The sequence below is a fragment of the Cnephaeus nilssonii genome, assembly GCF_951640355.1.
Source record: "Cnephaeus nilssonii genome assembly, chromosome: 4".
Classification (NCBI taxonomy): domain Eukaryota; kingdom Metazoa; phylum Chordata; class Mammalia; order Chiroptera; family Vespertilionidae; genus Cnephaeus; species Cnephaeus nilssonii.
The window spans coordinates 11,098,718-11,114,763 of record NC_137075.1 but is presented as its reverse complement, the minus strand read 5'-3'; the positions used below and the strand labels follow the sequence as shown (position 1 = coordinate 11,114,763).

The 16,046-nt window shown below is 39.7% G+C and overlaps 1 protein-coding gene across 4 annotated transcripts in view; it reads right to left on the bottom strand.

The window, feature by feature from the left end:
• Positions 1-16,046, bottom strand: part of ARHGAP12 (Rho GTPase activating protein 12) — a 174,126-nt gene that overhangs the window by 56,246 nt on the left and 101,834 nt on the right. For 2 of the 4 annotated variants that reach the window (XM_079768604.1, XM_079768605.1), the window contains exons 5-6: positions 13,299-13,439; positions 11,694-11,774 (exon numbers count right to left, since the gene is read on the bottom strand). In XM_079768604.1, the coding sequence (XP_079624730.1) occupies positions 11,694-11,774; positions 13,299-13,439 (222 nt within the window). The remainder of the gene's footprint in view (positions 1-11,693; positions 11,775-13,298; positions 13,440-16,046) is intronic. The other 2 variants (XM_079768606.1, XM_079768607.1) reach the window with 1 other exon arrangement.

The following is a 16,046-nucleotide window of genomic DNA, read 5'->3' as shown; positions in this document are numbered from 1 at the left end:
AATTTTTATTTGAATTATTTCAAACATATACAAGACTAGAGACTATAATAAAAACCTACCATTGAGCTTTAGCATATCTAACATAAGACATCTGCTTCAGCTACTTTTTTTTTAAACAAAATATTACAGACCTATTAGAGGCTCTGAATATTGCTTCCAGATTCTATTCCTCTCTCTCCCTCCCCAGTAGTAACACATAATTCAATTTTTATTATTCTCATGCAGTTTGTAATCTGATACATACTTAGCTATATATATAAAAGCCTAATATGCAAAGTGTCCCCTCGGGAGTTCAACCGACCGGGAGTTTGACCGACTGGGAGTTCGATCGCTCGCTATGACATGCACTGATCACCACAGGACGAAGGAAGCCTCGGCCGGCAGCTGGCAGCTGAGGGAGGCCCCAGCTGGTGGCCGGCAGCAGCTAGGGACCCTACCTGTGCACAAATTTCTTGCACTGGGCTTCTTGTATGTATATATGCACACATTTTTAAAAATCTATCTGAAGGGTAAATATTACTTCATTGTTTTAATTCACATTTTCCTGGTTACTTGTAAAACTGAATATCTTTTCATGTATTATTTCATGTTATGTCCTCTTCTGTGCATTGCTTAGTCATGTATTTTGCCTATTTGCAACTAGGTTATCTTTCTCTTACTGGCATGTACAAAAAGAACTAGGACGTTCTCTATTCTTGGGATTCTAAACCTTTGTAAACTATGTGAGTTAAATGTATCTTTTCCTACTCTGTAGCTCATCTTTTCTCCTTTATGTATTGTATTTTTTACATTAGAAGACATTTTGTTTAATTTTCATGTAGTCACATCTGTCAATGTTGCCTTTCATAGTTTTCCCTTATATAGTCTTCTTTAAGAAATTCTTCCTACTCTGTAGTCAAAGATATTCTATGATATATATATACTACTATAGCCTTTAAAGTTTGCTTATTATAGTTATATCTGTAATCTACCTGGAAGTATGAAGTAAGGTCAAGGGCTATATTTAGTTCTTTTTTTTCTTTCATGTGAATAACCAATAATCTTAGCAACATTTACTGAATAGTCCATGCTTAATCCATTGATTTGTAATGCTACATCTGAGCTTCCTATTCCATTCTGGTCTATTCCTCTAGACATGTGCCCATACTATCCCATCTTAATCACTACAGCATAAACCCAGGCCTCATGTGCATGCCCGCCTCCCCCCACCCACACATTCTCCCTACTTAGAAATATTTTGCTTCTTCATAGAACTTTGTTTGCAAATAAAATTTAGAATGAGTTGCAACAAGGTGGGGAGGGGAATAGTAAATAGAAAGGCAGTGAATTTTACAGACTAATGTGGGCACTGTTATAAAATTAAGCCTCCAATGCAAGATCATAATGTAATACTGCACCATTTATTTGGGTCTTCTTTTATGTCCTTCAATTCTGGTCTGAAATTTTTCTTAAGATCTTACAAACTTTAATAGGCATCTTCTTAGTCATGGTTCTTTTTGTAGCTGTTGCTACTGTTAATATAAAGAGGATCTTTATTCCTGTAACATTTTAAAACTACTTACTAGAAAAATGAGTAGTTTTTATGTTGATTATATACCCAGCAACTGAACTATTATCAGTTTTGAGTTTGTAGAGTCTCTTGATTTTTCTAACAATTCAAAACAAAACAAAACACAAAAAACAATTGTATCTTTCTTTTCAATTATATTACAGATATCCCCCACTTTCCAAAAGTTTATATTGTGCCACTTTGCTTTTACAAAAGAACTACCTGAGTACACCTATTTCACTAGCAGGAAAAAAATCCAAAGAGGACTTCCGCTTTTATGAAAAAAATGTCACATACTGCACTTTTCGTCATTGTGGCTTACAATAGTTTTCATAGGAATACTCTACTTTCTGATAGTGAGAGAAATCAGTTTTTCTTTTTCTTTTACTTTATTACTGAACAGAAGCAGTGATAGAGAATTTATAATCTAGTTCCTAACTCTAATGGGAAAGTTTCTGTAATTTCACCGTGAAATATGAGATTTATCATAGATTATTTGATAAACAACCTTTAGCATGATGTAGTATGTCATTACATCTGAAGTAATTTTCTTATAGAAGCATATAGTTGGGTCATGGTTTTTTACCCATTCTGAAAATCTTTTAATAAGTATATTTAGAACATTTACACTTAATGTATTGTTTATGTAAGGATTATGCCTGCCATTTTTACTATGTTTTGTGTTCTGTTTACATGCCTATGTCTCTATTTCTGCCTTGCTGTGGCCTACTACCATTTTTTTTTTAATCCTCACTCAATTATACATGTGTTTTTTTCATTGATTTTAAAGGTGCCCCGACTGGGGATGGAACCCACAACCTGGATATGTGCCCTCATTGGGAACTGAACCTGAAACCTCTCTGGTGTATGGGGTGACACTCCAACCAACTGAGCAACCCGGCCAAAGCCTACCGTATTTTAATTTATCATACAGATATTCCCTGATTTACTGGTACAATGACAATGGGGTTATGTCCCAAAAAAATCTATCATATGTTATAAATATTTTAAGTCGAAAATGCATTTAACACAACTGACATACTGAACATCATAGCATAGCCAAGCCTCCCTTAAATGTTCTCAACACAATATCCAAAAAAAACGCTGGCAACACAGTGCACTGTAGAGCGTCTGTTGTTTACTCCATAATCACATGCCTGACTGGGAGCTACGCTTCACTGCCAGTGCCCAGCATCATGAGAGTACTGTCTGTTTATCTCTAGCCCAGGAAATGATCAAAACTCAAAATTTGAAGTACAGTTTCTCCTGAAAGCCAACCACTTTCACACCATCATAAAGTCAAAAAGTCGTAAGTCAAATCATCGTACGTGAGGACCATCTATGGTTTCTTGAGTGTATCTCTTGTTACATTTTTTAGTGCTTGCTCTAGGAATTACAATTTACATACTTAATATATTAGTATACTAGTATCAATATTTTACTACTTCAAATGGAATGTAAAAACTTTTTAAAAATTACACCACATTATTCTCGTTCTCTTTATGATATAGTTGGTTATCTCTACACTCAAGTGCTACTTCAGAAATGTTATAATTTCCCTTTTGAATGTCAAACATGATTTTTTAAATTTTCTCTTTATTGCTTAAAGTATTACAAATGTCCCTCCCTCCACTAACCTCCTTCACCACCCTCCAGACCTTCACCACACTATTGTATGTGTCCAGGGGTTATGTACATTTGCATGTAAGTTCTTTGGTTAATCTCTTCCTGCGGCTCCTCCCTCTTCCCTCTGAGATTCGTTAGTCTATTCCATGCTTCCATGTCTCTAGATGTATTTTTTCCAGTTTGCTTTGTTCACTAGATTCCACATATAAGTTAGATCATGTGATATGTGTCTTTCTATGACTGGCTTATTTTGTTTAACATAATACTCTTTAGGTCCCTCCATGGTGTCTCAAAGGTAAGAGATCCTTCTTTTTACAGCTGCATAGTATTCCACTGTGTAAATGTACCACAGGTATTTTATCTACTCATCTACTGATGGGCACTTGGTCTGTTTCCACATCTTAGCTATTGTAAATTCTGTTATGAACATAGGGGTCCATATATTCTTTCTGATTGGTGTTTCAGGCTTCTCAGGATATGTCCCTAGAAGTGGGATCATTGGGTCAAATAGGAGTTCCATTTTTAATTTTTTGAGGAAACTTCATACTGTTCTCCACAGTGGCTGCGCCAGTCTGCATTCCCACCAGCAGTGCACTAGGGTTCCTTTTTCTCCGCATCCTCGCCACCACTTATTGTTTGTTGATCTCATTGTAGTTTTAATCTGAATCTCTGTGATGATTAGTGACTTTGAGCATTTTTTCATATGTTTCGTGCCCATCTGTATGTACTCTTTGGAGAAGTGTCTATTCAGGTCCTTTGCCCATTTTTAAATTGGATTGTCTGTCTTCCTTCTGTTAAATTGTATGAGTTTTTTATATATTTTGGAAATTAACCTCTTACCAGATGTATCATTGGCAAATATGTTCTCCCATATACTAGTAGTTGGCTCCCTTTTCATTGTGTTGATGGTTTCTTTTGCTGTGCAATAGCTTTTTAGTTTGATGTGGTCCCATTTGTTTACTTTTTCCTGTTTCCCTTGCTCTAGGGGATGTATCGACAAATATATTGCTACAAGAGATGTCTGAGATTTGATGCCCATGGTTTCTTCTAGGATTTTTATGGTTTCACCACTTATATTTAAGTCTAAAAATATGGAACTCTTCACAAGTTTGTGTATCATCCTTACCCAGGGGCCATGCTAATCTTCTCTGTATCATTATAATTTTAGTATATGTGCTGCTGAAGCGAGCACTCAAACAGAATTTTAAAAACTCAGGACTAAAATCTCCCTTCCCCATTGTTTCTTCATTCCTGATGTTCCAAGTATTCTTCAGCTATCATTTCCTTTCTGTTTGAAGAACTTACTATAGCAATTTTTGTGTAAAAAGACTGTTGGTGATAAATCTCTTAAGTTACTTTCATCTGAAAATATCTTTATTTTACTTTCATTCCTGAAGGATATTTTTGCTGGATATACAATTATGGATTAACAGGTGTTTTCTTTCAACATATGAAAAATATTTCACCACTTCCTTCTGGCTTCATGGTTTCTAAGAAGATATCTACTGCCATTCAAATCATTACTACCCTATAAGAAATGTGTTGTTTCACTGAGCTGCTTTCAAGATTGGGTGAATGGGGCTGGGGCAGGGTCCTTAGTTTTCAGAAATGTGATTACAATCTGTTTAGATGTGGATTTCTTCGGGTCTGTCCTATTTAGTTTACTTTGCTTCTTAAATCTGTTTGTTTCACTTTTGCCAAATTTGGAACATTTTCAAACATTATTTCTTCAAATATTTTTCAGCCTCGCACTCTCCTTCTGGAAGTCCAATTAAACAAATGTTAGATCTTTTTCATTTTCCCACAGATCTGAGGTTTTGTTTATTTATTTATTTTTTTAAAAACACACCTATTTATTCTTCCTAGGACCAGTAAACTGGCCTGGCTTGTTCTTCCCATGGCAATGGGAAAGATTAAAGAGCAAGCCCTAGTACTCAAGCCTATCTCAATATTATGCTTTGTGACACATCTGCTCACATTCCATCAGTAAAAGCAAGTCACATGACTGAACTCAGTAAAGGGCAGGACAATACATCCCATCCACTGTGGGAGGCCACTACAAAGGTACATGGTAAAGAGCACTAAAAAGGAGTGGGTAAAGAATGGCCTCAATGACTCAATGATGTAATCTACCCTAGCAGGTAATCTGATCTTTTACCCTCTGATGGTTTTTAAGATTGTCTATTCTGAAGTTTTGCAGATCCAGTAAACTTTGTTAATATGTGGATTTATTTTTTACCTATCCTTCCTTTAGTTTTAGAAAATTCCAAGATCTTATATTTTTAAATATTATTTCTCTACCACTTTCCTCCATTCTCTCCTTTTGGAATTCCTAGTGTGAGTACAGAAAACTCCACCCATCTTCTATTTCCCTTAACTATGTACACATTACTATTTGTTATTTTCCTCTCTCTCTTCTATAGTTTATGCTATCCACTGTACTTTTTATTTCAATTACTATCTTTTTTATCTCAAAGATTTATAATTGCATATTCTTTATTTTATTCACCTGTTCATGTTAACATTTGTTTTGAGTTTTAAAATTTCTTGTTCTTTTAAAACAAAAGCCTTCATTTAACTTTCTGAACACCCACAACATATTCAAAGTCTTTATCATCTGAAATGAGCACAATAATCTGATTCTTGATTTTCTTGTGTCTGTAACAGCATTAGAGTTATTCCTGTGTTTTATTTGGAATTCTAAGCACTCATTTTGAGTGAGAGGGATTTTGTTTTTTCATTCTTCATTTATCCTTCTTTATTTTTCCCTCCCAATCCTTGCTCTTATATACTAGGTTTTAAGTTCCCTTCACCTACATCCAATCTAGAACCAGGTACATAATATGTGTATATACATATTTTATCTTACTTAGTTGTCACATGAACATGTTCTTCTTTCCAAATTTATAGACCAACGCCTTGAGGGTAAAGACCAAGCCCTATGCATTTGTACCCATTATAACACCTACACAGTACTGAGAGACAAAATGTATTTAAAAAAGTTAAATTTCTAATATCTGTATTGAGGGTTACAAATCTCTGACAGAACTTAAGACTTACTTTCAGTGTTAAATTTCTTAGGGTACAGAACTTAATCTGCAGTCTTCATTATTATACAGTAACTAAAGGCCCGGTGCACGAAATTCATACCTGGGGGGGGGGGGGTTGTCCCTCAGCCTAGCCTGCACCCTCTCCAATCTGGGACCCCTCAAGGGATGTCCGACTGCCCGTTTAGGCCAGATCCCGGTAGTATCGGGCCCAAACGGGCAGTCGGACATCCCTCTCACAATCCAGGACTGCTGGCTCCCAACTGCTCACCTGCCTGCCTTCCTGAATGTCCTTAACTGCTTCTGCCTGCCAGCCTGATTACCCCCTAACCACTCCCATGCCAGCCTGATTGATGCCTAACTGCTCCCCTGCTAGCCCAATTGCCCCTAACTGCCCTCCCCTACAGGCCTGGTCCCCCCTAACTGCCCTCCCCTGCAGGCCTGGTCTCCCAACTGCCCTCCCCTACCAACCCGGTCACCCCTAACTGCCCTCTCCTGCCAGCCTCATTGCCCCTAACTGCTCTCCCTTGCTGGTCTGGTCCCCCCCCCCAACTGCCCTCCCCTGCAGGCCTGGTCCCCCCCAACTGCCCTTCCCTGCAGGCCCGGTTGGCCCCAAATTCCCTTCTCTGCCAGCCTGGTCACCCCTAACTGCCCTTCCCTGCAGGCTTGATCGCCCCCAACTGCCCTCCCTTGCAGGCCTGGTCCCCCCCCCACAACTGCTCTCCCCTGTAGGCCTGGGTCTTCCCCAACTGCCCTACCCTACAGGCCCAGTCGCCCCCAACTTCCCTCCTCTGCCAGCCTGGTCACCCCTAACTGCCCTCCCCTGCAGGCTTGATTGCCCCCAACTGCTCTCCCTTACAGGCCTGGTCCCTCCCAACTGCCCTACCCTGCTGGTCATCTTGTGGTGGCCATCTTGTGTCCACATGGGGGCAGCAATCTTGTGTGTTGGAGTGACAGTCAATTTGCATATTACTCTTTTATTAGATAGGATAAGTCATTAAATAGTGATTCTAGAACATTTTCCCTCATTTACTTACTAGAGGCTTGAAGCACAAAATTCAGGCAAGAGTAGGCCTTCCTTCCCTGGCTGCCGGCACCGGCTTCCCTCTGGCACCCAGGACCCAGGCTTCCCAGAGGCCGCCAGCAAGCACCCGGGACTCAGGCTTCCCTCGCAGCCCTGGCTTCATCCAGAAAGTCGTCTGGAAGGACGTCTGGTCTAATTAGTATATTATGCTTTTATTATTATATATAGATTCCCACTGTACCCAACTCAAGCCTCCTCTCCATATCAAATTTAATTGGAAGTTCAAAAAACTGCCAAGACCTTCTGACACTTTATCCTAAGTGGCAAATGGCAGAAAATAAGATAATATCACAAAACTAGTAACTCCACACTGGTCATAATAACCTTCCATTTCTAATGTTGTAGAACTAACTATCCTTTAGGACTGGGGTGGGGAAAATCCAGCAAAGGGCCTTAAAATCTTTTGGTCTGGCCCTGCCAAGGCATTAGGGGTGAGTTAAATATTTGACCAAATATTGCAGGTTAATTTTTAAGTTGATAATTTTGTATGGCCCATGAATGATGTTATAAATATCCAAATAGCCCTTGGCAGAAAAAAGGTTTCCCATCCTCCCTTCTTTCTTTCACCCAAGGCATCTTCAGAAGTAAGTTGGTTTCCTAATATTGAGCCTATACATCTTCTGACTAAGGAGAGTATAGATGTTAGTAAGAAATCCAACAGAGATATTTAGCTACCAGTTAAGTAAAGGTTCCAAATTAACCCTTATCTAAAGTCATTCTGGAAGCCTCTCCTTTCAGTGGACCCTGACGTAGGAAAAAAAAAAATCACTCACAAAAAGTTTTAGTTTCATGTCATTAACCAGAGAATCAGACTAATAAGAGCTACAATTCAAATCCGTCACGAAAAGCAAAAAATTTAACATTGTATGTTTAAAATATTTAATTAATACTATATTAATGAAATATTAGTCTTCTATATTTGATAATTTTCAGTGAAATACAATTTCATCAGATTTGTCTTCTAATTTTTTAGGTCAAAATCCGATCTCATATATTATAAGGCTAACAGAACCAACCACTGTTACATAGTTTTCAATACTGAACAGTTATAGCCCCAAAATACATTCCTATCCCAGCACATAGGATATTATATATTTTAGCCATCAGTATCCATAGATTTTTTTCTTCCCAATTTAATCACTAAATATGATTAAACTGTTTTTATTTACAGTTTTAAAAAGTAACAGCTAACAGTCTTCAACTTCTTGGCACATTTGAAAAACAAAAACATTATTAATCTTATTATGCATATGTCTATTCTTCTAAGAGTGTGGAACAGCCATATTAAATTTAGAATATTAATTTCTCACTTCAAAGTTTTATTGTATTCTGATTAAATTTGGAAAATAAAATTGTATCATTTCATATTCAATTTTTTGAAAATTTAAAAAACAAAAAACCCCAAACTGTTGCTAGTTTATCACTTAACTGCTCTGCTTATGTTCGTAATATAATATTTCAGGGACCCCAAAGCTCGGCACAACTTCGATGTTCAAAGAGTAATAATATGGTTTGATCTTTAGTCAGAATCAAATCCAAAGTACAAATTAAAGATAATTTTTTTAAATCCACAAATGTTTTACTGAATGATATTTCATAATTTTATTTACATTTTTTTCCCATCATTTACCCCTCTATGCCCTTTTCCACTTCCCCGCCCACAATCACCATACTGTGGTCCATGTCCATAAGTTCTGTTTTATTTTTATTTTTTGTTCAATCACTCCACCCCTACCAGCACCCCCAAATCACCAAAGTTGTGCTCTCTGTCTATGAGTCTGTCTATATTTTGTGTGGTAGTTCACTTTCTTCATTAAATTCCAACACGAGAGCAATCATATGGTACTTGTCTCTCTATGACTGGCTTATTTCACTTTTCTAGGTCCATCCATTCTGTGCCAAAGGTTAAAATTTTCTTCCTTTTTACGACAGAGTAGTATTCCATTGTGTAAATGTATCACAGCATTTTATACACTCATCTACTGAAGGACACTTGGCCTGCTTCCAAATCTTGACTATTATAAATAACTAGAGGCCCAGTGCATGAAATTCGTGCACGGGGCGGGGGGGTGTCCCTCAGCCCAGCCTGCACCCTCTCCAATCTGGGACCCCTCGAGGGATATCCGACTGCCCGTTTAGGCCCTACCGGGATCGGGCCTAAACAGGCAGTCAGAAATCCCCCTCAAAATCCAGGACTGCTGGCTCCCAACTGCTCACCTGCCTGCCTTCCTGAATGCCTCTAACCACTTCTGCCTGCCAGCCTGATCACCCCCTAACCACTCCCCTGCCAGCCTAATTGATGCCAAACTGCTCCCCTGCCAGCCTGTTTGCCCCTAACTACCCTCCCCTGCAGGCCTGGTCACCCCTAGCTGCCCTCCCCTGCAGGCCTGGTCACCCCCAACTGCTCTCCCCTGCAGGCCTGGGTCCCCTGCAACTGCCCTTCCCTGAAGGCCCGGTCACCTCCAACTTCCCTCCTCTGCCAGCCTGGTCACCCCTAACTGCCCTCCCCTGCAGGCTTGATCACCCCAACTGCCCTCCCCTGCAGGCCTGGTCCCCCCCAACTGCCCGCCCCTGCTGGCCTGATTGCCCCCAACTGCCCTCCCTTGCAGGCCTGGTCCCTCCCAACTGCCCTCCCCTGCTGGCCATCTTGTGGTGGCCATCTTGTGTCCACATGGGGGCAGCCATCTTATGTGTTGGAGTGATGGTCAATTTGCATATTACTCTTTTATTAGATAGGCTAGAGGCCTGGTGCATGGGTGGGGGCCAGCTGGTTTGCCCTGAAGGGTGTCCCGAATCAGGGTGGGGCTTCCCTTGGGGCGTGGGGTAGCCTGGGCGAGGGGCCTGTGGTGGTTTGCAGGCCAGCCACGCCCCCTGGCAACCCAAGCAGAGGCCCTGGTATCTGGAATTTATTTATCTTTTACAATTGAAACTTTGTAGCCTGGAGCAGAGCCAAGCCTTCTGCTCACTCCGTGGCGGCAGCCATTTCTGTTGGGATTTATTTATCTTCTATAATTGAAACTTTGTAGCCTTAAGAGGAGGCCAAAGAAGGCCAGGGCTGCAGAAGCTAGGCTTCCTCCATCGCTGGGGGCAACCCTAGCCTCCTGCTCTCTCCAGCACTGTGGCTGCCGCCATTTCTGTTGGGATTTATTGATCTTCTATAATTGAAACTTTGTAGCATTGAGTGGAGGCCTGGGCTGGCAAGGGCAGGCGGAAAGCTTGGCTTCCTCTATTACCAGGGAAACCCAAGCCTCCCTCCTGCTCTCTCCGTGGCTGCAGCCATCTTGGTTGAGTTTATTTGCATATTTGCTCCTGATTGGCTGGTGGGCGTGGCTTGTTGGAGTGGCTTGTTGGTGTAGCAGAGGTACGGTCAATTTGCTTATTACTCTTTTATTAGATAGGATGCTGCAATTAACATAGGGGTACATATATTCTTTCAAATTGGTGTTTCAGGTTTACTCAGATAAATTCCTAGAAGTAAAAACGCCAAGTCCTAAGGCAGCCCCATTTTTAACTTTTAGAGGTAACTCCATACTGCTATCCACAGTAGCTGCACCAATCTGCATGCCCACCAGCAGTACATGAGGGGTCCCTTTTCTCCACATCCTCGCCAAGACCTGTTATTTACTGATTAATTGATAACAGCCATTCAGACAGGTGTGAGGTGATATCTCCTTGTGGTTTTAATTAGCATTTCTCTGATGATTAGTGATGTTGTACATCTTTTCACATGTCTATTGGCCATCTATCTGTATTTTCTCTTTGGAGAAGTGTCTATTCAAGTCTTTTGCCCATTTTTTAAATTGGATTGTTTGTTTTTTTGGTGTTGAGTTTTACCAGTTATTTATATATTTTAGAGATTAACCCTTTATCAGATGTATCATTGGTGAATACATTCTCCCATTCAGTGGGTTGTCTTTTCATTTGGCTGATGTTTTCCTTTGCTATGCAAAAACTCTTTAGTTTAATGTAGTCCCATTTGTTTATTTTCTCTTTTATTTCCTTTGCCAAATAATATATATCAGAAAAATTATGGGTACATGAGATGTCAGAAATTTTAGTGCCGATATTTTCTAGAATATTTACAGTTTTGCGACTAACATTTAAGTATTTAATCCATTGTGAGCTTATTCTTGTGTGTAGTATAAGAAGGTAGTCTAGTTTCATTTTTTGGATGGTGCTTTGGAGAATTCAAATGGTCACTGTAGGATCGAGTTTTTTCTAAAATAATGTTTTTTTCTAAAATAAAAACTGGAAGCTACACTGACACTATCCCAGGACCAAACTGGAATTACAACTAAAATATAGAAAACAATCCAGAATAATAAACAATTTTCATATTATTTCATCTACTATTTTCAAATAGGAAGTCAGTATTAAGGTTTATTACCTTTGGCAATTCCCATTCCGACCTAGATCCATCGGCACTGTAGTAATATTGTCTACCTTGATCATCAACATGCTTGAGCCACTATAAAAACAGAACAGGTGTTATTTTTTAATTTAAATAAAAGTAAGTTTAAGCTTATACAACCAGAGATATTAGTTATTATTCCTATGAATTGTATTCTAACTGCTTTAGAAAACTTCAAAAAAATTTTTAACAATCTTATGCTAATAGTTACATTTTAAGTTTGGTAAGATTAAATAAACTCAATATTGAATTAAGTTTATTTTCTCTCTCTTTCCTCCAAAGTAAAGCTAGGGGTTCAAGTACCACTAAATAACATAAGAAATATATAACATAAAGATATAAATACACACACACACACACACACACACACACACACACATATATATATACACACACACACACTGAACACAGGTCCACACCACCCTAAAAAACAGGATTGAGAAATTAATAAAAAGAGATTTTTTTCTTCAATCTTTAAGTATAACACTACTAAAAATTTTAAGCCAAACTTCATGAGGGCAACAAATCTTACTTACTATGACTAAATAATAATAGAAAAATATTTCATACGATATAACACAGAGACTGAGGGGGAAAAGACTACGTATTGCTAATACAAATGTATTATCTTGACGGTGATATATATAATTACTACTATTTCCTTATGTTCTAGTGTCAAATAATTAAAGCAGAAATGAGGGATAAAAGCCTGACTTCATTCATTCCCAAGGGCATGTTCTCTAAACCAGCCCAACTAAACAGTTACCTTCTCTGATGATAAGAGATGTAATATACACATAAAATTTCAATATGCATTCCCCCAAACAAGTTAATTATTCATAAGATACTAGATTCATGGGTTTTGTTTTACATAACTTGGTTATAAAAGAAAAGTGAGTGTAGGAAGTGAGGTAGTATATCATAATAACATGCTAAGAAAACTATTCCCAAAATCTTTTCTCCATGAAAAATAGCCCTTTGAATCCGCAGGTTTCCCATCTACAGATTTAACCAACTGCAGATTGAAAATAAAGGCCCACCCCCAATTCCCAGAAAGTTCCAAGGAGCAAAATTTGGATTTGCCAATGTGCCAAGCACTACACTGAATCCACATGAATGAAGTGATGTGTAGGCAGGTCCTGCTTTAGCCCATGTACAAATATAGGTTATTGGCAAATACTATGCCATTTTATATAACATGAGGATTTGAGCATCCTCAGATTATGGTATCTGTGGGGAAGAGGAGGGTTCTGGACCAATCCCGCAAGGATACCAAGGGACAACTATATAAAGAAGTATTTTTATTGAAGAAATCTAAACAGAATGACACTTAACAGGCCTACTCTTAAAAAGGTCTGTTCTAAGTGGGTTTTGACACCATAAAAATAATCAATGTAATTGTAAGCAGTTTAAAAGCTGAGTCAGTAGTTATATTGAGTTTTCATGTTGTCAACTTACATAACTACAGAATTACAATGAAGAATATTTGCATGAGTTTTTTAAGTACTACTAAACTTTCAGTATACAATGATTTTATGAGAGGATTCAACCAAGAAAACTAGATGACAAAAAAGAATGTACCTTTTCATTAGTATAGTCACTGGTATATAAGGTATGCCCACGTTCATCCAACTCTTCTGACCAACCCCTTGGAGGAGAACCACACTGACTATCTGACTGGCTGTAACAAATGTTGTGGCAGTTTTCTTCTGATGAAAGAAGCTATAAATAGTCAGAAACATAAGGAATTTTCTTCTTTGAATAATATAAGTATGCAGCAGTTGAAAATCTAAGAGATCAATTTTATTTGACTTTAAATACTAAGACATCCTGAATATATTTGAAGAATTAATTTTTAAAACAAATTGTTCACCCTTTTAAATGGTACACTGTAAGTGTTGAGGTGAAATTAATAATAGTTATTCTATAACATTAATACAAATCTAGAAAAGTTCACCATCATAAAATTGAAAACAGAAGCTTTCACTCGTCAGCAAACAAGGACTTTGATAGAAAAGCAGAATATCACCAGTACCTGAGCCCCATCACCCCCCTCCAGTGACTATTCCACCCAAACTTAATTTAGGACGTCAAAGGACAGATTCCCTTGGTCTCTCCCTTAAAGTTTCAACAATTATAACTCAACAAAGGAGTCCCTGCTCAATGCACAAGCATGCCTGAGAGATACATTCATTAAGACATCTAAAGGTGGGCAAGTGAGAGCAAAAGAGGGAGGCAAGAAGGCAGGAAAGCTGAGATGAGCCACCGACACAGCCCTGCATCAGAGAGCTCAGGGCCGGGCTCAGCCTGGAGAAGGGAGGAATCTGGTTCTGGTTCACAATCCCTTCAGCCAGGAAGAGCAGAAAGATTTGGTGGGCATTCCTGCAGAAGCAAATAGTATGAGCTTCAGCTGAGCAGAGACCTGGACAAGGATACAGCACTGGGCTCCGTCACAGTTGTTAGGCGGTGGCCATTACAGGTAGAGAAACAAAGCTACAAAGTCCATAGCCTCCCAGAGCCAGCCTCCCTTCACCTTTGGTGTTGGGTTGTGGGGCACAATATCTGCAAACATGAGAACTGGTACTACAGAATCACTTTTTTCCCTTAACAAAGGGTGCACTCTGTAATCAATTTGGGGGTCAGGGCACAGGGGTGACCCATGGAAATTAAGGTCACCATTATTAAGAGGGCAAAACAACAAAGAAGCTGGCCAGCTCCCCAGCCCACCCCACCACCACACATCACAGCTACCTGGAGGAAAGTGTCTGGCTACAGAGGACAACACGGGATCTCACAGATATATATATGACAACAACAACTGGTTGCAGACTCCTCCCCAGCTCTGACTGAGGTGCATACAGGAGGCAACCAATTGATGTGCTTCTCTCACATCAATATTTCTCTCTGTCTCTCCCTCCCTCTTCTACGTGCTCTAAAAAAAAAAAAATCAATGGAAAAATATCCTCAGGTGAGGACTGAAAAAAAAAGAACAAAAAACTTGTGATTTAGCACCACCTATTGGAAAATAAGAGAAAGACCCCTTCGCATTAATCTGCTAGAGAAATGCCACTCATATACATAGATGCCTAGACAGAAAAAATCTATCAAATACCACGAATAAACAAGGTAGCAAGGCAGTTCAGAAAGAGAATGAAAAATCTCCAGAAAACAAACTTAAAGACATAAAAATGTGTGATATAAATTACAGCAAATTCAAGATTGCAGTTATGAAAATACAAGATGTAAGAAAATACAGACAGGCAATTTAATGCACTCAGAAAACAAGCAAAGAAAATTAATACCATACTGAAAAGACTGAAATTTTAAAAAAGAACCAACCAAACAAATTCTGGAGATGAAGAACTCAGTAAGAGATCAAGAATGAACTAGCAAGCATATGAAATAAAGCAAAGCAGATAGAGGAAAGGCTTAGTGGTATCAAAGACAGAAATCTAGAAATGATACAGAGGGAAGAAGAAACAGATTTAAGCATAAAAAAGATATGTAAGAACTCTACGAAAACTATCTGACTCCATCAGAAAAAGCAATCCTATATAATAAAAGCATAATATCCAAATCGACAAAACAGCTGAATGACCAGTCAGTGGGGGGAGGGGCCGGCAAGCAGGTGGCACCAGGCCAACCAAGGCGCATGCCAGTGAGCAGGAGGGGACAGCGATGGGGGTGGGGGGTGGCAGCGACCAGTGGCGGCAGAGGGGCAATGGGGGGGAGGGTGGCCAAGCCGCACCGGCCGGTGCCATCCCCTGATCAGCCGCCCGGTCGCAGGGTGATGGGGGCAGCACCGTCCCCTGATCAGCCCGCCTGGTCAGAGGGAGGCCAGACTGCAGCTTAGGCCCACTCCCTGAGCGGGCCTAAGCTGTCAATAGGACATCCCCTGAGGGCTCCCGGACTGAGAGGACACAGGCCAGGCTGAGGGACCCCCCACCCCAGAGTGCACGAATTTTCCTGCACTGAGCCTCTAGTCTATAATAATAAAAGCGTAATATGCTCATTAGACTGACGTCCTTCTGGAAGACCTTCTGGATGAAGCCGGGACTGCAAGGGAAGCCTGGGTCCCAGGTGCCAGAGGGAAGCCAGTGCCAGCAGCCAGGGGAAGGAAGGCCTACTCTTGCACTATTTTCCTGCATTGGGCCTCTAGTATAAGAATAATAGGCATACCAGAAAAAGAGGAAGAAAGAAACAGAGAGCCTATTCAAACAAATAGTTGATAAGAACTTCCCAAACCTATTGAAAGAGCCAGATCCTTGAATCCAAGAAGCAATAACACATAGTTATTTCGATCCAAAGAGGCCTTCTCCAAGGCACATT